The 22,918-nt window shown below is 40.4% G+C and overlaps 1 protein-coding gene and 1 long non-coding RNA gene across 2 annotated transcripts; both read left to right on the plus strand.

Moving 5' to 3' along the window:
- Window positions 1-4,801: 4,801 nt before the first annotated feature.
- On the plus strand, window positions 4,802-10,885 carry LOC129763290 (uncharacterized). Its single transcript, XM_055762186.1, has 3 exons — window positions 4,802-5,243; window positions 10,169-10,553; window positions 10,626-10,885. The coding sequence occupies exons 1-3, from the start codon at window positions 4,881-4,883 to the stop codon at window positions 10,724-10,726; spliced, it is 849 nt and encodes a 282-aa protein (XP_055618161.1). The 5' UTR covers window positions 4,802-4,880; the 3' UTR covers window positions 10,727-10,885.
- Window positions 10,886-18,202: 7,317 nt separating this feature from the next.
- Window positions 18,203-18,864, plus strand: LOC129765603 (uncharacterized). Its single transcript, XR_008741449.1, has 3 exons — window positions 18,203-18,350; window positions 18,410-18,548; window positions 18,638-18,864. It is a non-coding gene; the product is annotated as an uncharacterized LOC129765603 (long non-coding RNA).
- The last annotated feature ends 4,054 nt before the right edge of the window (window positions 18,865-22,918 follow it).

A 22,918-nucleotide genomic window follows, 5' to 3' on the forward strand; every position in this document is an offset into this window, starting at 1 on the left:
GTATTTCTATATCGGCCGGAACTGGGGGCAGTTTGGGGGGTTGAGGTCCTTCGGTATTACGCTGACCCCGTTCGTTGCGTACCATTCCATAGCCGTTTTGCTGTAATGGCAGCTTGCGAGGTCCGGCCAAAACATTACTGGACGGTCGTGGGCACGAATAAACGGCAGAATCCGTTTCTGTAGGCACTCTTTTTTGTAGACTTCTGATGTCATTGTCTTGTCAGTGAGAAAGACTTTGGTTTTCTGTCCACAACTGCATATCCCCTGCCAAATCATGTACTTGCGGGCGAATTTATCCGCAAACACGAACTTAAATTTTGCAGGTACATCCCCCCGAGCCGTCGCCAAATATAATTTTTGACCTGGGATTTGCCCAAAGTCCGCCTTCACGTAGGTCTCATCGTCCATCAGAATACATCCGTCGAACTTGGTCAGCACTTGGTCGTACAGCTTTCGAGCACGGATTCTGGCCACATTGTTCTGCTTCAGCGTCCGATTTGGCTGTTTGCTGGCTCGGAATGACCTTATTCCTTCCCGGAGACGAATTCGTCGCACCGTACTGTGAGCGGCTTGGAACTTATTGCCCAAATCGCGGTCTGAAAGATTGGGATTGCTCTTGACGGCCTTGATGTCTTTCCCACGCAGTTTCCGGTCGACAGTTCCACTCCGACGCTTCGAATGCGGCTTCCGAGCCGTCGTCAATGTTTCCTTGTACTGCTTGATAACACGCCATACGGTATTTCTAGGCATTTTATGCTGTTTAGCTAGCTTAGATGCCGACAACAATGGATTTTCAAGAAAACTGTGCACAATTTTATCTCTCCGTTCGGCTTCCATGGCGGTTGTTCACAAAATGCTATCGTTTGGTGTTATGACATAAATACATGGTGAAAGGTAATGAATTTCCCGACACGTGGGTGAAAAAAGTTTCCAAATCCGTCCACTAGGAGCGCCACAATGAGCAAAAGAATTTGTTCCAATATTAAATGAAGCAGACTTTTTGAGGCCAACTCTTGTCTATCAGATTAGTCAGCCCTAAGGCAGTTTTAAATTGCTAAAATTTGTATGAAATTTTTTTCTTGACGTTATTTACCTATTAGAAGTACGTTGTTCTGACCCTAATTTAAACTATTTTCTATTAATTATATATACAGATATTCCCACCAATACCTACCTGTAAGAAATCAAAAGAATTTGCCAATTGAATTTCAATATCGTAAACGATCGAAAGACAGACAGAAGCAAAATACTATACGATAGGAGCGAAACGTGTGAACGATCCTAAGCTAATAATCTCACCTATCGAAACCGGGTGCAATAAAACCTGATGCAAGAAATAACGGAAAGGAAAGGGACCAAAAAGATCGTACACATTTCTTATCGCGCTAGGCTCCGTTGACCTTAGAATGCAGTTATGAGTCAAAGATAAGCTTTAGGCAGAAGTTGCATGTGGTGAAGCACAGATAAGCGATAGGTAAAGGAGTTATATGCAAAGGAGTAAGAACGTATTTAGTTTTTTCTTTCTTTCGCACGTTAGATTTCAATTTAGGATAGAATTAGGATAGAATGAAATTGTATATAAAAACCCAACGTTCTCTGAATAAAGTAAGTAGTCTTTGGAATTGTGTCGTGACGAATACATCCGAAACACCTATTTTGAATCGACTGACGAGAGTTCATCAGATTCAAGTCTTCCAACGTTCGCAGCAATAATTGTATAATTTGCGCTCGGAGTTCGTGAAGATCTTGTACTCGTTGATCCTCCCGCTTAGTTGGTATTCGATAGATTGTCCAGCTCCCGTTCGTTACTCGTTCCGTACGGAATTAGTGCGAAGGCAGTCAGTTCAATTTATTGAAAGGAATCATTCTGATTAGCTTCCGTTCGTGGCCGGTTCCGTAGGGAATTAGTGCGAAGGCAGTGAATTCAGTTTGTTTGAGGTTAGGCTGATTCTTGCGACGTTTCTACTTCAAATCTGTAAAGTGCCAATCCAGACTCATTACGGTTGATTCCTTCGCTCAACCGAGTTTGCGCATTGGGCAACTTTTACACTACCATTATAATATAAAATTATCTTTAGACACAATCTTTGTATGATATTTTGACGTAGAACTACGTCTTTCATTAAGGGTGTCAAATCAGAATACAGGTCACGTTTTTATGAAATAAAGTTAACGTTAATAACTATTTTTGCCGCGAACGGATTTCGGCGATTTACATACTAAACGAATCGGAAATTCCGTAAGATTTGTTTAATATGCCATACATTAGAATTCCCAAGGGAATTCTAATGTATGGCATATTAAATGGTTAAAATTCATGAAAACTTTAGGCGTTTCTATTTTCCCATACATTTGTTCTGTCCATTTGAGTGTTTTCCCGAACAGAGATATCAATAACGAGCAACGTAGGATTTAAAGTCTCCGTGAACAAAGGAAAAGAAGAAGAATGAAGGGGAATACTTGCCTAGAGTATAAACAGTGGATCTCGCTGAGGCAAACTTTCATTCGGCATCGGACTGTTGAGTAATCCAGTTCACTTTGGTTTCGCTGCGCTTCGATCTAAGATTGGACCCCACCAGTGGTAATCCAACTTGGAAATCGTCGTTTGATTTTTCTGTTCGTTTTTCGCGTTATTCGTATCGTGTGTTCTTCTTTCCGCGTCATAAATTGGACGCTTCGCGTAGTGTGCGATGAGCAAGAAGAAGAGGAAGGCAGGCTCGAGCCCTGCAAAAAACGAACGCATTGCTAGGGGCAATAAAATTTCGAGGTAAGCGTCATCTAATGATGCACGCGGTGTTGGTGCAGTGAATAGCGCTCGCACTGAACCGAGCCTTCGCGAATGTGACACCGCACCGAACAACAGCGAAAATGTAAACGCCCAGGCAGCAACCAAAATCAAGCTCCCCCCGCTGGTGGTGAAGGCGGTCGCTCTTGACAAACTCATCAGCGAATTCGCATCGATGGGTGTTACAGCAGAGTACAAGCTGTGTGGCATAATTCTGTTTTTTTTTCCAAGCAGTTAACATTGTTTGTTTTCCGCCATCATAAGGGCTTCTTTGGTGCCTTTGAGAATACATCAATGCGTTAAACTGACGTTATGGCGAAGCAGACGTTAAGGTTGTGCACCAAAAAATTATTTGGCAATACTAAGCATCTTGAATATCTTACTGGAATGTTATAAGTTATTTGGGTTCTCGTGCCAGTCGCAAAACTGCCTTCAACTAGGATTGCATTTGCGCTAATATTGATCATAATGAAGCATTGCTACTGTTTTCGAGGTTGTTATTAACAAAAAGAGTTGATTTCTCTTGTTTAGTCATCAAGAAAGTAAATGTTCTGGAATTTTGTATGTGATTTGGTTTTGCTTGCCAGTAACAAAACTTCCTCCACTAAGGGAGACAGCTGCGCTTATCTCGAGCATGAGAAAGTAATGCAACACTTTTCGAGGCCAGTAATATTAACAGAAGCGTTTCTTTTGAGAATAGCGCAAAATGATAAGAAATGTTTATATTGCTAGTAGTTTCAAGCCACCAATGTATGGCTCTGTATGCATGCTATGGTGAACGCTTGTTTGGCGCTTGGTTTACGCTTAGTTTGTACGAACGACATCTAGAGGTGCGATTCCTTTGAGGCAATAATAAATAACATGTAGAATGATATTTGATACTTGCACGTGTTGTCATTGTTGTTGTTTACATGCGGTGCCAAAGATATATTGATGTAGTTATGAGATATGGAATAATGGTGCTGGTGCAACATGTATATAATCGACTGTAGCCGAGTCTATGTCAATTTCGAAAAAGGCCACCGGAAGAGCCTTCGAGGTATATTTTCAATGCATTGACATGAAATAAATTGCGACATACGATTGTTTTGCGAGGGCAAGAATGAATCATCAATCAATTATCGTCAACTGATTCTACAATGAAAAAGTCATTTCAGAGATTATTCTACTAAGCAGTTGTTTCTAAAATAATATTCGAAGGTATAAACAAGCGACTTAAATAAAATAACAGCGTAGTTCTACGTCAACAATGCGGTCGTATCTTGGACACAACCTCCTATAATTTGTTTCACTACTTGCAAGCAAATATGATTTTCGTTTACATTGAGTTGATCTGGAAAAATAATTTTCATTCATAATTTTTATTTGAAAAGTGTGTTCATTTCTTCTGCAAACCCATATTGTCATGCCTACTCCCCCATTTCGTAATCCGCGTTGACGGCATTGAGCTTCGTATTACGAAATGGGGGGGTAGGCATGACAATATGGGTTTGCAGAAGAAATGAACGCGCTTTTAAAATAAAAATTATGAATGAAAATTATTTTTACCCAACCAAATTAGTACTCTGTGTAAATGAAAATCACTTTTGCTTGCAAGTAGTGAAAAAATATCATACACAAACTGTGTCTAAAGGTAATTTTGTATTATAATGGTAAGTTTTGATGAGAATATCTGAAAATTCATAAAAAATAGTTTAAATTAGGGTCAGAACAACGTACTTCTAGTAGGTAAATAACGCCAAGAAAAAAATTTCATACAAATTTTAGCAATATAAAACTGCCTTAGGGTCGACTAATCTGATGGAGAATAGTTGGCCTCATACAAATTGATATCGTATCCAGATGTCGACACCATTCCGGCGTCAACGCCAATACGAAGCTCAATGCTGTCAACGCGGATCTTTGACGAAAAACGAATATAGCGTACCACCTTACTTGAGTACCTTGATCACGGACAGCTTTGCGTCTCCATGTGTGAGTATGCGATTCCCTCGCGGCACAGTTCGGTATCGGCTTTCTCAGAGAAAGGCTGAAATACCGTACTTACTCGTAACGGAAATTTACTGCAAGTACTTTCCATGTGTATTAAGAAAAAATGTTGTGGGAAAGGAAAGAACTGTTTAGATTGATAGGGGAGTGGAAACTTTTGCCGGTGCTGTGGGCTCAGCAACCCAAAGACATCGGCAATAAAATCCGGAAGCAAAAATCACCGAAGCCATGTGTCAGCCGTAGACGATCCAAGAAGCAAAAGGCGTTAAAACTATTGGCTGCTAAATTCGACACTACGGCGCATGAAATAAGCAGACAGCTTTTCATGTTCCGAAAACAGTACCAAGAGGAAAGAGCCCGGAGAGCCCGTACGGCCGGACGCACCTACAAAAGTACGTGGGAATTTTACAACGCCTGTAAGTTCATGTCCGGCAAAAGTTCAAACGATGCGGCCGCCAACAAAATCATGGTGAGTATTTTCAAGTAAACATTTTCAAATTAATACAGAGCCAGTGGTGCCAGATCAACGGGGATACTAGTCCATAGGCTGCGAAAATTTTGATTGCAATTTTTTATATTCAAAACAATTTACGGGTATTTTTTTTTATTTCACTTGATATTTTTTCAACAGCGAAGGAGAACAGGGCTATGTATCTTTGGAATTTTAACCGATATTAATTCAATTGGTTTTTTAATGAGCGATGATACATCAGAGTGTTGGCTACCTTGAAAATCAGGGAATATCAGGGAATTTTGTCGTCAATCTGGAAAAAAAACCAAAATCCACCAATTAGAATTTCGATGATTGCAGTATTTAGAAACTTTTGATGACACCAAAAGCTGAGAAGGGGTAGCTAGGGCGTGATAAAATTAACTTTATGATGATGTTTGGCTTTGCCCCGAATTCTAAATCTGAGCTCGTTGAAACTTTGTAAGCTATGATTCGTTGGTTTTGATGAGTCTTTGAACGAGACAACAAAAAGGCTGCAGATGAATCTGAATGTCAGATTTTGAAATAAAGAAGAGATGGAGGTGATAAATCGTTACTGACGTCAATGTTCTTGGACGTTCTCAAGCATCAGAGATCAACTTGCAGATTTTGAAGAAGGTCTAGGAATTACATATTTGAACAAGCTTCTTGTGACGGTGGACGGTGTCAACGTCTTCTTCTTGAATGGCGTTAACGTTCCCTGTGGAACTTTCGCCGTCTCAACGTATGCATTAACTAGCGTCATTTATTAATACTTAGTTGAGATTTCTTAAGCCAAATAACACGCCTTGAATGTATTCCGAGGAGCAAGCTCTAGAATACGCGTGACCACAGTGCAAGTCGAAGGAAATTTCTCTGAGAAAAATCCTCCGGCCATAACGGGAATCGAACCCGAACACCCGGCATGATAATGTGAGACGCCAACCACTCGGCCACGGGTGCACAATGTATCGACGTGAATTGGTCAAATTACGCGAGCTGCTACAGGACTTTGAAAATGGAGAAGAAAAATGCTTGAATTTGGGTAGCTCCGGATTGCATATTTTACACGGTTCATCAATAGATTGATGGACTCAAAAAAAAATCGTCAAAATTTTACGACGGAATAGTCTTGAAATTTTGTCTGGGATGCGTAGCACTGGTTTTAAAGCTCATGAAGCATTGATTTTGCCGTCATTGATTCCGATACAAAAAAAGTCACAGGAGGGTTGTGTCCGAGACACGACCGCATAGTTGACGTAGGATTCCGTTAGGCTATCTGTTGATTCTGGATATGTTTGAAGAATTACATCATTAAACACTTTGATAATGATTTGGTGACCCTGAAAAGGGCCGTTTTGTTTGGTTGTTGGGTATTGTTTTTTTAATATTTATTTATTTTTTCAATTTTTCTCACCGTATAAATTTTCCTTGGGTGAAAATGAGCACAACAAAACACAGCTTAAACCAAACGGCCCGTTCTCGAGCGGAAATACACCTTGGTTCTTATTTATGAAAATTGGAAAACATCGTTTCATATATCAAGTCATTTTTAACACAACTGCTTCCATGTACAATTTTACACTTACACTTGTGCTAAATTTTTCACAATACATGATCGGTCATTGATCTGAAATTTCACGAAGCAACCAACATTAAAGCTCCAAATTTGAATTTTATTTGCTAGAATTAATCGTATCACTCACCTTACTTGCAATGCACAAATGCCCCCTACCTTCATGCATTTGCAATGTCGATTTCCCCCTGGCAGCTTGGTTCTGATGTCTCTGTTAGGGAACATATTTCGGTGAGAGGAAAAGCTCCCCCTTCTTTTATGTATTTGCAATGCTTATTCCCCCCAGGCAGCTTGGTTTTGATGTCTCTGTTAGGGACCCGTCGCATGTGTCACCAATTTCGACCAATCAGAAGAGGGTATTTCCGTTAGGATAGAGATCGTGATTTTTCAATTGTTCGACAATTAATTTCATGATATATATTATTTTCTTCAATATAAGAAATTGTTATGGAATGCCGAAATCGATTGACGCAAAAAAAATCAGCAATCTATCATGAAAAGACTGAGCAATAAGCGTTTGAAATTGGACAATTTTCACGATGTACACGATTTTCGATTTTCAATTTGTACCCCGAAAGACGTAATCCTACGTCAAAAAATGGTCGGAAAACGATTCGAGAAACTATTGACTTTTGACTCTATTGACCATTTTGATATTTGATGGATCTCAGACATATCAGTGGAGCTCCAATAGACTTAACACTGAAACAATATTGATAGCAACAAAAAAAAAACAAGTTTGCTCACTATGATCTGAAAAATTAACGACTGGGGCATTTCTGGAAAGGATAGGTTCACGGAACTTCTTACCAAAAATGGTCTTCTGACTCGTGTGGAAACCCCAACGTAGAGAGGGCTTTTCCATTAATACCGAATGTTTTAGAAAAAATCGTGAGAAAACGGTTGTGCTATTAAAGTGACCAGATGGTCAGAGGTCTAACGCGGGACACAAAAAACAAAACGTTATGTATATACGTTATGTGAACATAAACCATAGTTTAGCGAGTCTAAACTTATCAGTATTATTTCATTCTGAGTATCGGCACTCAGTTGTGATTTTTCGGTGGTTTAGATTTTGTTTACGCTCGAAAATCACTCGCTCAATCAGAGAACTTACGCCTGGCAAGCACGACTTAAATTCTACAATTTTCTTCAAATTACCGAATGGAATGCTCGAACATTCCAATTAATTTTTCATCGACACAAAAAAATGGACTAACTTCGGATGGCGATGAAAGATAATTTATAGGAACAAATTTTCTTTAAATCTTACGTTTATTAAGTCTACAACAAAAAAGATTCAAGGCTGTTGATTCGCAGCAGCAGCACTGTCAAGCAACTTGATGATTTTTCCATACTGCAAGCTCCACCCCGCAGTGAAGGAGTTGGACATACTGAGGCACTTAAGCCTTAAGCCGGGAGATCGAAGCAGCCGTGGAGAACAATCTGGCCAAAATGGCCATTTTTATGCGGAAGCGTCTGACGAAGACCGGCCGTATCTGAGCAGCAGGCAATCACCCAGAAGGAGTAGCTTGAGGTGCTGGTGAAAAACTTCTTTTCGTACTCATAGTGAAAGACGAGACGTACTTGATGCTAGAATTCAACGAATGGCAGGGGACCGGGTACTTTACGTTCCCCAGGTAAGCGATGATGTCGAATATATCATTCGCATCAAGTTCTCGAAGAAGGTCCTTCTCTAACAGACGTGAAGGGAATGTCCAAGCCGCTATTCTTCCGAGTTATATGATGAACGGGGAGATATATAGTACGAAGTGCTTGCCGGAGTTGGGAAGGTGATTTGGTGTTTATGCCGAACCTAGGATCAGCCCATTATGCCAAAAGATCAATGGAGGATGGATCGGCTGGAGATAAACATTGTCGCGAAGACCACCAACCTTTTCAACATTCCCCAGCTGCGCCCGATAGAAAACTTTTGGGCGAATGGCCAAAATAGAGAGACAGACGACCCCAAAACCACGAAAAGGTAAAATAACACCCCGATATAAATCTTTTCATCGGCCATTGTTCAGGTTCCGGCCAACTTCCGTAAGTCCGCCCAGTGCTTCATTTATGATACTTCATCAAACAACTTTGCCTCTTCCTGTCGAGTATACACTACTACTTCCGGCTTATTTAAAACGTTAAGCCCTGACCGAGCTAGAGGACCAAAGATGAACTTTTCGTCTGACTTACGTTGGTTCCAGCGGATCAATAGGGTACTTTTATAAAAATCATTTTCCAATTTTGTTGCTGTCGCTTCCAGTTGACACTCTCTAAACAAAAAGCCTAATGTCGGTGCGATGAAACCAGCTCAACGTATTAATTTTGGATGCATTAGAAGCGCTCTTGAACAGTCTGCCAAATAAAAGTTTTTTTTAATTCATCCATTTAAGAAAATCAACATGATCAAATTGTGATATTGAAATATATTGATATCGCGGGACATTTTTGTTTCTTTTGCCAAATGCGGGACGTTTCGCGGGACGGAATCTTACGCGGGACATCTTGTTGAAATGCAGGACTGTCCCGCGTAACGCGGGACGTCTGGTCAGTTTAGCTATGCAACAAGTTTATAATGGTAGCTTAACGAAACGGCTATGGGAAGCAGAAGCGAAATCTCTGGAGGTGAAACGAAGAAAACTATGGAAAACGCAAAGAAGGGAGCCGAAGGATTGCAAGAAAAAGCATTTCGTCAAAATCGTAACAGTTTCGTGAAATTGATTCGAATCTAAATGAAAATGACTCATTCTGTACTAGTGTTTAGGGGTCCTTCAAGATAACTTTGAACTGTATTAGTGGATCCACTTTTTTAATCTTTAACGACACTCCTCAATCGTCGTTTAACTTAATTAAAAATCACAAACAATTCATTTATAGAAATATCTTAAACGAGATCTTAAATTTCATTGTTTAAACTAACTGAATGTTTTAGAAACTACAGCCAGAGTACTAGTAGCGAATTCAATTACTAGTCTACATCTGGCATTCCTCTGAAATATTACTGGAAAATCAGGGAATATCAGGGAATTGTTTTTCCAGTTTTGAGTCGACACCCTGGAGATAATACACTTTTTTTTTGATAATTTTTATATCGACGCAGCGATATCCTAACATTTGGATATTAACATCCTAACTTATCATCTACCTACCATCATTCCCCAAAGTTTAGGGAACGAACCCCGTTCGTTTCCTCAGCCTAACATAATACAGAAACTTTACAATGAGAAACAAAATAAACGGTCTGTGGATTGACATCTTCTCCAGGGCCTTAGAACAAACTTACGAGTTTCTCGAGTTTTTACTTTATTTTCACTAAAAAGCACAATCAAAAATCTTCTTTTTTTTGCAGAAACCGAAGGATTTTGAAGCTCAAAAGCATGAAACGGACAACGGCCAAAGGAATGTACCGGAGAAGAAAGCACAACAACAACCATTCAAAACAGAATTGATCCACGCAGAAGAAGAAAAAGATCCTCATATCGAAGTAATGTATAAGTCTCTGGGGGATGAACACCAGATATTCGGTGACTATGTTGCCTCAGAGATGAGGAATCTGAAAAATGAAGATACCAGACGTCAGATGAAGATAAGTATTCATCGGGCAATAATGTACGCGATCGAGAGTGACGCGTATCAAATGCCGGACGACGCACAATCGGAACGTTCGTTTCCATCCCCGGGTGCCCCTGAACCATCGTTCAACTCAACGTATGATTTTGACATGGAGGATGAAAGTAAGTTCACTTCATCATTCTGAGAGAACAATAATTAGTACTAAACTGTAAATGCTGCTTTTACTTCTCTAGAGCCGCTGATAATGCATGAAGACGAAGACGGAGAAGAATTTTTGCTGCAAACGTTTCCTCTGAACAACTTCAGTGATGCGGAATACTTGGATGAACCATAAACTGTTTGTTTTTGTCACATGAAAGTTAGTAATATGTTGAGATTTCCCTAATGATTTTTATTTGCACCTTCAATAGTCTGATGTATATCAGTGACGCAATGACATTTTTAATTTTCCGAACAATCCATAAAATTCGTATATTTGTAAAAATATCCAGAACGGAACGAGTAAAGCACTTCGAAACAATAATTTAAATCGTTCAACATCGTATATGACACTCCTGGCCCGATGACCTATAGCTTGGTCTAGCCTAAATGAAAATTTAACTTTCCAAATGCTTTTGGGCAAGGATGGAAAACAAGGGAGCATGATGTGATTTACGATTAATCGCAAACTGCACAGATCGTAATCTGTGCAAACTGCGACTAACTATTAATCCTCACCCATCATAACCAAATGATTTTCTCTTGGTAACTCTGAGTTGACCAAAGCATTGCTAGACTGAAAGTAGTTCGAATAATTGAGTTACTCTCCTTCCTCGTTTTGCTTTCAACTCCTAACAAGAATTTGCTCCATGGGAATGAGTGTCTCTATGACGTACGATTCTCGCTCTCTCATCCGGGCGTTCAATTTTCCTTTCCGAGCGCGTTTACTTCGATGAAACTGGGTAAAATAAAAAAATGCGCTACAGCAGATAGGACGACTTTAATGTTTCATGTTTCACGGAGGATTTCTCAGATGGTGTTTAAATTAATCAAGAGACTACAAACAATAATCCCTCTCAAATCACTAATTTTATGAGTTAATGTAAATGCGTTATTGGCCAAGGCTATTACGATATCGAACACGTGGTCTTGCGAGATATATTTTTCCGTCTGCCCAAATATAGACCACTTTTTTCGGGGCCGAGTAAACTGGTGTCTAGAAAAGACCTTGATTACCTTGAATTAATAAAAAAACATAAATTAGCGCAAATATGTCAACATGTGTTTTTTTGTTTAAGCACGTAAATATTTGCTCATAATTTTTTTGGATTGTGGCACTCTACATAATTTGTATGCAGATAGACTATCCACAGTTTGTGGGGGAATGGAATACTCATACAACTCAAATGGATAATGATTATCTGCTATCATAAAGCTGAATATTTTTTGACGTTTTGTTTTACTATTGATTCATTCAAAAAAAAAGCTTTATTTTTAAATGTGTTCTTATCCTGAGACTGGCTCACCATATTGCACTGCTACTAAAACCGTAGGCTAACTTCAAGGATATTTTTTATTCATTTTCGGCGAATAATCAATAGAGTGCCGTGTTATGAAACATCAGAATAATAGCAAAAACAATATTACGATCATAAGGTGTTGGACAGGTTATTCCAGACGACATTGGAATATATTCCATCTGATCATCTTTAGAAAGGTTAATGACCTTCAAAGGATAAATTTATCTTGGGCACATTGAATTGATGTTCATGACTTCCAGTCGGACGTTTATTCGCTCTGATAATAATTGTGTGGTCCTCACTAAGCATATATTCCAATGCCGTCAGTTCACTGAAATTATTCGCATACCGTTTGATGATAAGGTAAGATGTTGATAATCATTTGCTGCGATACCTATTGTTCCAACAGTATTCATTCGACAATATGAAGACTGAATACCTGAAATTAACCAGATTCTACCATGCAAATCTGCGGTCAAAGCAGTATGTACACTTGAGAGATGCAACAAGTTTGAAGGGATATAAAAAAACATTAGTCGTTCGACAAATCTACTGCCACATATGTCGGAAGTCCACGATACATGAATATCATACGTCCATACTATTTCATTACATTTATTCGCAACGAAGAACGTAACCACACAGAATTCAATTAATCAAATATGTGATCCGTTTTATCTACAAAATAAAAAAGGGTCTGAAATTCAATCGAATTCGAAAGGTGTTTCGTGAAGTCACTAATTGAATTAATGTTGGAAAAATTATTTGGAGAGAAATGTGAATGTTCAGAATTATTGGAATCTAAAAACGATTTTGGGCGGGATGAGATTCGCCCAAATCTGCTGGTAATAAAATTAATCAATTGCATCCATTACCCGTCTGCTGTTTATCGGGCGGGAGACGACAGCAAAATAAAATCGACACGAGACTGAGTCAGCCACTCACTGCGGACAGTGCAATAGAGAATTAAAAATCCCACGATGAGTGTCGTAAGATTTCAGTTGATCGTCTCTTGTTACACTTTCCGATCAAGAACTCATCATCCGCTCTATGGAATGGGATTAATCGTTTGTGGCTTGCACTCACGATAAAACCTGAGTAGTAGAAGTAATGCTTCGAGAGTGCAAGCAGTTGGGATTCCGCTCTCATATTTCTTTTTTGAGATCTTGGTAGCTCACCGTTCTCACCGCTCACCGATCTTGGATTATGGGCCCTATTATGTAAATCAATCGAGAAGTCGATACCATCTCTATCACTGTCACACCGAGCAAAATTATGTATTTTGTAAATCGAGACAATCTTCTATCGAGCTCGAACATCAATTGTTGCAAATAGCATATATTCAAGCGTTTCTGAAATGTTTACCAAAAGCAATTTGCGATTCGATAGCATCGACCGAGTGAAAACCATCGATGCAAGTGTCAGATTTTTTTTCGAATTTTTTAGTTTGCTTGTCGTGTGTTTCACCTTGCTTCCAACACCCGGTGGCCGCAATGCATGTGCCCATCATGTTTTCATTGGTACGGGCCATCAATGTAGTTGGTTCCCTGCCAGTCGCTGCCATTTAGCGTTAAATGCGTCTCGTTGTCGATGAAAAATTCCATGGACAATTTTAATTCTCCATCACTTTCAGCCTTTGTTTCCGGGTCATAGCTTTTTATTCCGACACGGCCGGTCTTGATTTACGTTTCCCCCTTAAAATATCCATCTCCGCTAGCTATTTTTTTCACAGTCTGGCCCGTTGCTCCGATCTTTCGGCCCGAAGCCCGGAACGATGGGGCCATCTTTCCCACTGACTTTTGCTTAAGCTTCAGCTGCGGTTTACGATCGCGTTGTACCGTCGGACTATCGGAACCAGGCTTCCGTTCTATGCTCTCATTCTTCACCAGCATTGTAAGGATATTATAGATACCGGAAAGGGCGTATCGGGCGGACTCAAAATACTTGACGATGTCCACTTTTTTCGCGACGGGATGGAGCGCAGTTGCTTTACTGTTTTCGCCATAACTTCCGGCAGCTCGACTGATAGCGCTGTCAATTTTTTGTTCGAAAATTCGTGGGTTACTATGATTGACGATGCACAAATGGCCTCATCATCAGGTGTCAAGGTAAACGCATGAAAAATTGATAAAATTTGTTCATTTTTGAAATTTAAAAATAAGAGACACCATACAAATGTTCGCGACGCTCTAGCCAACACAGTAGTCAGGAGGCCACAATGTAGGCGGGACTATCATCGTGCGAATTGGGTGGAATTCCAGCTGCTTATCGACAACAACATTGATCTCGATCTGCCTCTTGAATCTCACGAAGATATCGAAGCAACAGTCAGCACTATTCAATCTGCAGTTATTCAGGCTCGTCAAAACCACATCCCAGAAACGATTCAGGTGAGTGACTCTGTTCAAATTGATTCCATTACTAAACATTTGATTAGACTTCGGAACCTCTATCGAAGGTGGTACCAACGTACTGGTATTTGAGAGAGGAAACGACAGTATAATCAGTTAACCAAGGTTATCCAGGCCAGAATGATTGATCTCCGTAACAAAAAATTCGCAAAAGATATTAGCTAACTTTCCAACAACTCCAAGCCACTTTGGAGGCTCGCAAAAATTCTCGTGACCAAGTCTAATCCAGTTCATCCTCTTCAGAACGATTGATAACACCTGCCGAAAAGGCCAATGCAATTGGCAACCATTTCGCTAGTTCAAACAGTATTGACCAGAATATTACAAGTCCATTTGAAGCTTCGGTAAATGATACTGTGAGGGCTATTGACAATATCCATTCTACACCTCAAGAGAATGAAATCATCTCGGCTGGAGAGGCTATCTCGGTTGAACGTTAACATTGAGTTGAACCATCTCAGTAACAACTTATATGAAATTATGAAATTATGTCTCCAACAGATGTCACTCGACTACTTCCTCTCGAGTTGGAAATTGGCCAAAGTGGAATCCTCCCGACACTAAACCCCGGGAAAGATCCTTCTTGAAAGAGCTATAGACCAATTAGCCTCCTCCTAGCATTTCAGGTATTCGAAAAAAAAAATACTAATGCGCATTCTTGCTTTTGCAGATGAGCACAATATATTGAATGAGCAGTTTAGATCCCGAAAAGGCCATCCTACCATTCACCAGCTTCGTAGGGTACATAATCATACGAAACAAGTCAGTTTCAAAATCATCTGATAATGTTTGGCATAATGGTTTCATTTAAAACCTTCAGAACCACATACTTGATAAAAATTATCCTTCTGGTAGAGCGTTCAATGTTTCTATATACAATGTTTCATCAGAAAAAGTCATTGTAAATGCAGGTGTTCCTCAAGGATCCATTCTGGGACCAATTATTTTCAACCTTTACACTTCAGATATTCCCGCACTTCCATCTGATGGGAAACTGGAGTTCGGGTTTGGCGTTCGTGCAGACTAGACGTGTGTGTTTCAATTCCTACAAGTGTCCTTGTTTCGAGTCGTTTATATAGCGGGAAGCGTATAAATTTCGCGAGAAAGTAAGCTTTCTGCATCAGAGAACGTATATTTATTTGTAATTCGCTTGGATTCAACGACAGAATGTTCAACTTTTCGTCCAGTGAAGCAGTTTTCTTTCATTAGTCCGTTTATTCGGCCATTTATTTTAGGCTTGTGTTAGTCATTCGCTCGGTTGCACGTAAAGATGTGTTTTTTTACCGTACGCGTGTGTGTACAAAATAAAGGGTACGTTCTGGAAATCAAATAGTGCTTTACATGAAAATATTTTAGAATCTAGTGATGTTTCGGGTCTTTACCAGTTGGTTTATCCTAAATTTGTGAATAGTTGCCAGAAGCACAATGGCAAACGCGTTGCAATCGAAATTTACGTAGTGCTATTATCACCACACAATGTTATCAACGCGCTCGATTTTAAATTTGTGAATTGTATTGAGTGTATTTGTTAATGAAAAATCTGTTACGGACTTTCAATTCGGACACCGGAATTTGGATAAGGGATTTTATTTACAAGGCATAAAGAAGTGATGAATGCGCGTACGATTGCGATATAAGTGGGACACAGGGAAAAATTTGTGAACTCAACTACAAAATGCAAAGTTAGCTCTAGAAGTGGTATCGGTTTTCTACTCTATTCGGTGTATTTTGGAGTGTGGTGTTAGTTGATATTCAGCTCCCTTCGATTGTGTTGAAAAATCTGTTACTTCTATTCTACCGAAAAATAGGCTCGGGAGGTTGAGTGTAAAATGAAGTGTCTAAATTGCATAATTGCATGGATTCAAATTATGTTTATATTATGAGCGCTCGTAGTGTTTCATAACAGCAATGCTAATAGTGAGCGTACTCAATATACGCAGAAGTTTCAGAAGCACATATGAGTGAGTGTGAGTGAGAAGATGCGAGAGGAAATATTACAGCTACTGGCAGCAACTAAAGTGGTTCAAAATTCATCACAGGTGTGCTAGTTTTTAGTGTTGTCGAACACTTTGTGAGTTAAATTAGGTTAAACACTTTTTTTGAACAAATTGTGAGGAAACGATCTGGAAAGTAATAATTATGTTGTTTAGTTTAGTGAAAAAGTTTCGTGTCTTTTCGGCCTTCGCGATTTGATTTGCGCTAAATAGTAAAATGTATAGTCAGTCTGATCAATTTTACAGGTTTTTCTTCTCAGGATACCTGGAGGTAAACAGCACCGCATGTTGTGATGCATGAGATTTTCTGATTTTTGTTTGGTCGAGTGGTCGATAGTTCGGGTTTACATTATCATATCACTTACCTCAGTGAATCCTGATTCTTACCTTTTCCCACTAACAATTATCCCCCCTCCATGATAAACGCTAGGGAACCACGCTATAGAGGCGACCCTTCTGGCCTTCGGGCGGCGAATATCATACTAACATTCCTTCCCTTCCCCTGGTGACTGTAAGGACGTGGCCGGCGTCGTTATTGACCATTTAAAGCTCGAATCATCGAAAATTGCACAACGAGAATGATTTGCTAGTCCCAAGCGTCATTCTGTGTGTTCTTTGTGCAATTTGGTTGGTTCAGGTCAATCACGGAGAGCAACTACGAATTGTACAGTCTACCCAAGCTCTAGCTCAAGCTCACTTCCATCTGATGGGAAACTGTCACTATTTGCAGATGACACTGCCATCATTTACAAGGGCAGAAGTGTCACAGAACTAAGATCTAAACTTTAAAGAGGATTATATGCTTTGTCTGGATATTTCAATAATTGGAAAATATGCATAAATGCAGCAAAGACACAAGCCATATTGTTCCCCCATAAGAACACTCCAAAGCTTGTTCCTCCTCGAAATATGACAGTCATTCTCAATGGCAATAGTATTGAATGGTTCTCGGAAGTATTATATTTGGGTCTAACTTTCGATCGAAAGCTCACCTTCAGAGCACACATTGACAAAACAGACACAAGATGCAACATTTTGATCAGATCATTCTATCACCTGATCAATAGATACTCTCGATTATCTCTAAAGAATAAACTTGCAGTATACAAATAATATTTCCAGTTATTGCATATGCGATGCCGGTTTGGGTGTGCTGTGCTCCAACAGACAAATTGAAACTTCAACGCATACAAAACAAAATTCTTCGTATGATTACAAACTCTCCTCCCAGAACACGAACTACGGAGATACATCAGCTGGCCGGGATTAAAAACTTGGATGAAATTTTCAATAATAAATGTATGCAATTTGAACAGAGTTGCGTCAGTCTCTCAATACACGAAATAATACAAAATTTGTATGATTATGCTATCTAACACTCTAGTTGTTGCCTGTTTGGGCAACGACTGTGAATTTGGGTACATATATATTTATTTTCAGGTAGGTCCCCTGGCGCCTGTTGTTTTGCCTGCTGATAATTCTAATAATTTTTAACCTGGCTGAACCTTGTATGGCCAGGTGTAGCCAGCCCTAATCATGGCTTCCAGTAGCTCTGGCTCCGGAAGGCCAACAAATATTATTAATGGTGGGGCTTATTCCCAAATGCACTACACGTGAAAGCAAAGTGAAATGAGGTCTACCTTATCCTGGCTCACACGCAATTGCAAATATTTGGTATAATTCATTATGAATATACCGAGTTCATTCATCGGGGTTATTCTGGTTTCCACCACACACTTCCTTGTCAGGGTAAACAGAGCGATTTCTTGTGTTTTGTTTTCATTTGTATTTAGAGAGGTGGAATTGAATCACGCAAAATGGAGTAAGTGCAAATGTTTATTTATTGTTGTATTTTAGTGAATAATGTTTTATGTATTATTTAAGGCAAAAAAAAAACAGACAACAATTCTCCCGCCTTCTGGCCTTCGTGGAACAAAATACCGATGTGGCCAGAGGTTGTAAATACATTTCTAGGGAGTCAAGAGCTGCTTTATTGAACACAATAAAGGATTCACTGAATGGTTTGGGTCCTCCCACACGCAGCATGACAAAAGGTGAGTTTCCTTTTTTTGGATTACCAATTTATAATAAATGTTCTGTTTTCAACTTTCAGGTTTGGATCGACAAAAAACTGCAAATCAAAAATAAATTACAACACAACAAAAAAGAAGTAACGGGCACTGGAGGTGGTCCTAATACTGAACATATTTTTAACGGTGTAGAGGAAAGTATTATCCGTCTGAACAATTAAGGTATAGTATTGATTTATCTCTTGATATATTATCATAATTTACATACTCTCCTTCAACATTTTTTTTATTTTTATTTTACATATTTTTAGACTCAGTGTGCCTTCCGCATCCGTGGTTGTCGATGAGACTACACATTCTGATTAGGTCCAAATAATAAAACCAAATATAACGATCGATGAATCGTTCTCTGCTGATGCATCCTACGAAAGCGGAACTGAAAGAAGTCTATCAGCAATGCGTGGCCGTGAAAAAGGGACAAAGCGTATAATTCCAGAGCCTCTCGTTAGAAACAATCCGACGATTTTTCCAAGATGAAGTGGCCCGTGTCGGATTGCGCTCGATACGCTCGCAAATCATACGAATTGCATGAAAAGCGGTTGTGCTTAAAGAAAGAAAATTTTAACTTCAAAATGAAAGTGATACTCGAGGAACAAAACAATAGAAATTTGCCAATTTAATTTTTCATGAATCTATATAAATAAAAATGACGACATAGTTTTGAAGAATCATGATAATAGATGAAATAAACTAAAAAAGTGAACGAAAGAAGCTAACTTTTAGTGTTGTAGCTGAACACAATTCAAGTCATACAAGTGCAGTTGAAAATCTGGGATTTTTAAACTGTTCTCCTGCGTATAGTTGCCATATTATTCGTACAGTTTCAAAACTGACGTTTAACCCCGTTTAACCCGCTATTTCTTGTAACTATTTACACAAACCTGCTCCAGAGGGTATCTTATTTATTTCATATCTGCGCTTCTAATCACGATATATCCTCGCGAAATACGGGTTTCGTGCTTACAAATCATTTAGTGTTGAACAAATTAAAACAAACAATTTACAGCTGAAGTTCTCTTAGAAACATAATTTGAAATGAACACAGGGTCATTCTGGTTTTCAGTCCATTTTTGTGTTCAATACACGGAGTTCATTTTTACACTTCACGATCTCTGTAAACGGGAATGGGTGCAAAAAAGTGCAATCGTAGTGAAAACGTAAGTGGATACGGAAATAAGACCCGGTGTTCGCACCACTCGCACTTCCCCCAGATGGGCTGATCCTTTTGGCGGGAATTTGCAAATTTTATTGTTAATAGCAACCGGGGGAAATATGCTTCCACCCAATTCTTTTGAAGATTCTAAATCGATCCAAGGTGTGACCGGTAGGAATCTTAATGACGCTAAACCACAACGTGACGATAAGAATCGTCTACAATATATGCTTCAGAAACGGATATGGCCCTCCTTCAGAAACGGGTGGAGGTATTTGACGCAGAGCAACATCGATATCAGATCTCCTTAGTGCATAAGAACATAATCTATCACAATGCATGAATTGGTGTTACATGGCATAGATACTCGACTTTCAACCGTCGTTGAGTGCTGACCGGTTTCACCAGCGCTCCAGTATATTTTTAAGTAACTTTTTTTTTTATTAGTAAACAATCTTACTTTTTTACGACGTGACCCGCGCGCTCCACTTTATTTATTTACATTTTTTTTATCGACGCGAGTGTAATGAAGTGCGGAATAGTGAATTGTGCGCTCAGCGACAATCGCTTTTTGTGGCGTTGCTATGGAACCTGCAACCGCCAATTTCACGCCGCCTGTGTGGGAGCGTAACGAAATCATGAAGAAATTTTGCGATCCTTCATGCTGCCACTATGTCAGGACTGCCAAGAAGAATTCATAACTAACCTTCGCATGAAGTCGCTTGTGGAGCCACTAAAATCAATCAACGAAAACATTGGCATGACACTCGAAGCCAATCATAAATTACTAAACAACTTCAAATCGCTCAGTGCAACACACGATGAAACCCTCTCGAACATAGAAGAAATGCTGCAAGATATAAAAAAGAGCGTCTCGCAAGTCTTCAGCAGCACAAAAACCAGCACTGCGGAAATCAAAAATACCATATCATCGCTATTAGAAATAGCCCCAACGGACAACAGCGCAGCAGTAGAATCAGTAGCGAAATTAGCGGCATCAGTCGCAGTTGCAGAAATGGAAATAAAACATTCAACAACAACAAACTCCATCGACCTTCTGCCCCAATTATTCGAGTCCCTAAAAACTGACTTGACAGACTCGCACATCACACTGGCGTGCGAAGTAAAAACACTTCCTCTAGTGTCTCCCACACTATCAAGCCAACTGTAAGCTTAGAAGAGGAACTATCTGAAAGCCGCGCATCCATCACAATAGTTCATACGAAGGAAGACCACACTTCTCCAGGATGGCGCCGCTTTGACCATAAATGGCATTGGAAACCGGACTGGTCGGAATTCGATGCCAAACAACGAATTCGTAGGCTTCAAGAAAAAGCAGCCGACAAAGCAAAACTCAACAGAAAGCGAAGAAAGCAAACTGCACGCAACAACAGCCAGCACATTCGCAACAATGCGAATAACAAAAATCAACACAGACGCGCCGATAAATCGGATAAGGAACTGCTGGCCTCAGCAAAAGTGCAGTTTGCTGGCCCACCATCAAATACCGACCATCCAATTGCTGGCCTCTCGGTCCCGAAATACATCAATTTCAGGAAGGGCGAAACAATCAACCCGTACCGAGCAGAAAATCAGCCACATTACAACAGCACCCAATCAACGTCAAACGCAAATTCCACTCCGCTAACACTTGTATATTTGACGAAATTGCACATCTCGGTCTTAACCAAATAAATCATGTAAAAAATTTCCAAAAATATTATCTAGACCTATTATTCACTAACATCACCGACGACTTTTGTGTGAATGAGTCCATGACTCCTCTTTGGAAAAATGAAAAATTTCACACAGCAATTGAATACTCAATCTTTATACATAATAGACAATTGCCCATCGACTGGGAGTATGAAGAAGTACTGGAATATAACAAGACGAACTTTGGAGCAATCAAATGTAGCCTACAAGCCATAGAATGGCAAACTTTATTAAACAGCGAACGAGATGTCAACTTAACTGTACATATTCTTCACGAAATTCTGAATAACATAATATCAGAAATTGTGCCGAAGAAAAGAAGACGAAGAAATTCAACCAGCAAATACTTGGAGGCGATGTGGCGTAGTGGTAACATCCATGCCTCTCACGCTAAAGGTCACGAGTTCAATTCTCACTCCCGACATTCTTCCAAAAATGGAAGTAGAAGTGACGAACCAGCCAAATGAGTTGAAAGTCACTATAATACAGATAAAAAAAAAAAAAAAAAAAAAATGGTTCTCAAATGGGGATCAACACTAGGGTAGGAGCCTACCTGTTGGTCTCAAATGTTCCTATCTCACGCCTCCACGAAGATCATATGACGACATTTTTAGATCGGGCGTGAACTGGAAACACACACCTGGTCTTGGCTCCGAGAACGGGTGTCGAAAGTGGCTAAGTGAGGGGGTGCGAGCGAGTCAGAGCGCTATATCTCTCCCGGGGAAGGCCTCCCGGGTCATGGAGGCCTTGCCAACCCGCTGTCTCCCGGGCAAAGGAGATACACCCAGACAATGGAGCTAAGGTCAAGACGAATACTACGAATGCGATCACCCGAGGAGGGTCCCCGAACTGGAGCTGGTCCTGGAACGGGCGTAAGAGCGAGCGGCCAGCGGCTGGAGGGCGATGTGCAAGAGCGGGCCACCAGCCGGGTTCAACCCGAAGAGCTACCGCCACACGGAAACAGCAGCCATCGACATAACCAACGAAACGCTGCGCCTACGAGGCGTGTTGCGACTGTCAGACGACAGTCGTCCACACTTGTGGGTACTACTAGGCGACGGATCATGTGGACACACGAAATGAACGAATTCGTGATCCGCGCCTATTACATCTGCACTGCTTTGGAGACGGACATGAGCGGTCGCCCTCGAATACTAACAATGTTCGAGGAAGCGTATCCAGAGTTCGTCGGGAGGCTTGACCAAAACGCGATGAACGCGAGGCGTAGAGCGATTGTACGCAACAATATTCTCTCCCAAACGCAAGTCGACGAGATCAAGCAGCAGGTGCAGAGAGAACTAAGCTCCAGAACAAGCAGAGCAAGCGATGTGTCGAGACGAAGTTCAGTACGGCTGAGCAATTCATTCGCGAGTGGGGCACGCGAATCAGCACCAGTGGAGGCCACAGTACAACAACCCTCTGAGCCGGAAGATCCACAGCCAGATCAACAACTACTACGCGATCTGGTCTTCCATTACGACGAGGCGATCTCACAGTTCCGCGACACGGACCCTTTGTCGCGCCCCAGGATCCCGAAGTTGCAGCATTCCCGCAGGCTGACAAGTGCAGTAAAGCTCATGAACGAGCACGTTCTTCCGCTGCACTTGGTTGATGCTGAGAACATGGAGGAGCTGCAACTGAAAGTTTACTGCGCTGCTGTGGC

Source organism: Toxorhynchites rutilus, chromosome 1 (assembly GCF_029784135.1).
Source record: "Toxorhynchites rutilus septentrionalis strain SRP chromosome 1, ASM2978413v1, whole genome shotgun sequence".
Taxonomy (NCBI): Eukaryota; Metazoa; Arthropoda; class Insecta; order Diptera; family Culicidae; genus Toxorhynchites; species Toxorhynchites rutilus.

Coding starts and splice junctions, on each gene's coding strand:
- LOC129763290 (XM_055762186.1), top strand. CDS start 4,881: ATGTTGTGGGAAAGGAAAGAACTGTTTAGATTGATAGGGGAGTGGAAA. Junction 5,244..10,168: donor CGGCCGCCAACAAAATCATG/GTGAGTATTTTC, acceptor TTTTTTTTGCAG/AAACCGAAGGATTTTGAAGC. Junction 10,554..10,625: donor TTTTGACATGGAGGATGAAA/GTAAGTTCACTT, acceptor TTACTTCTCTAG/AGCCGCTGATAATGCATGAA.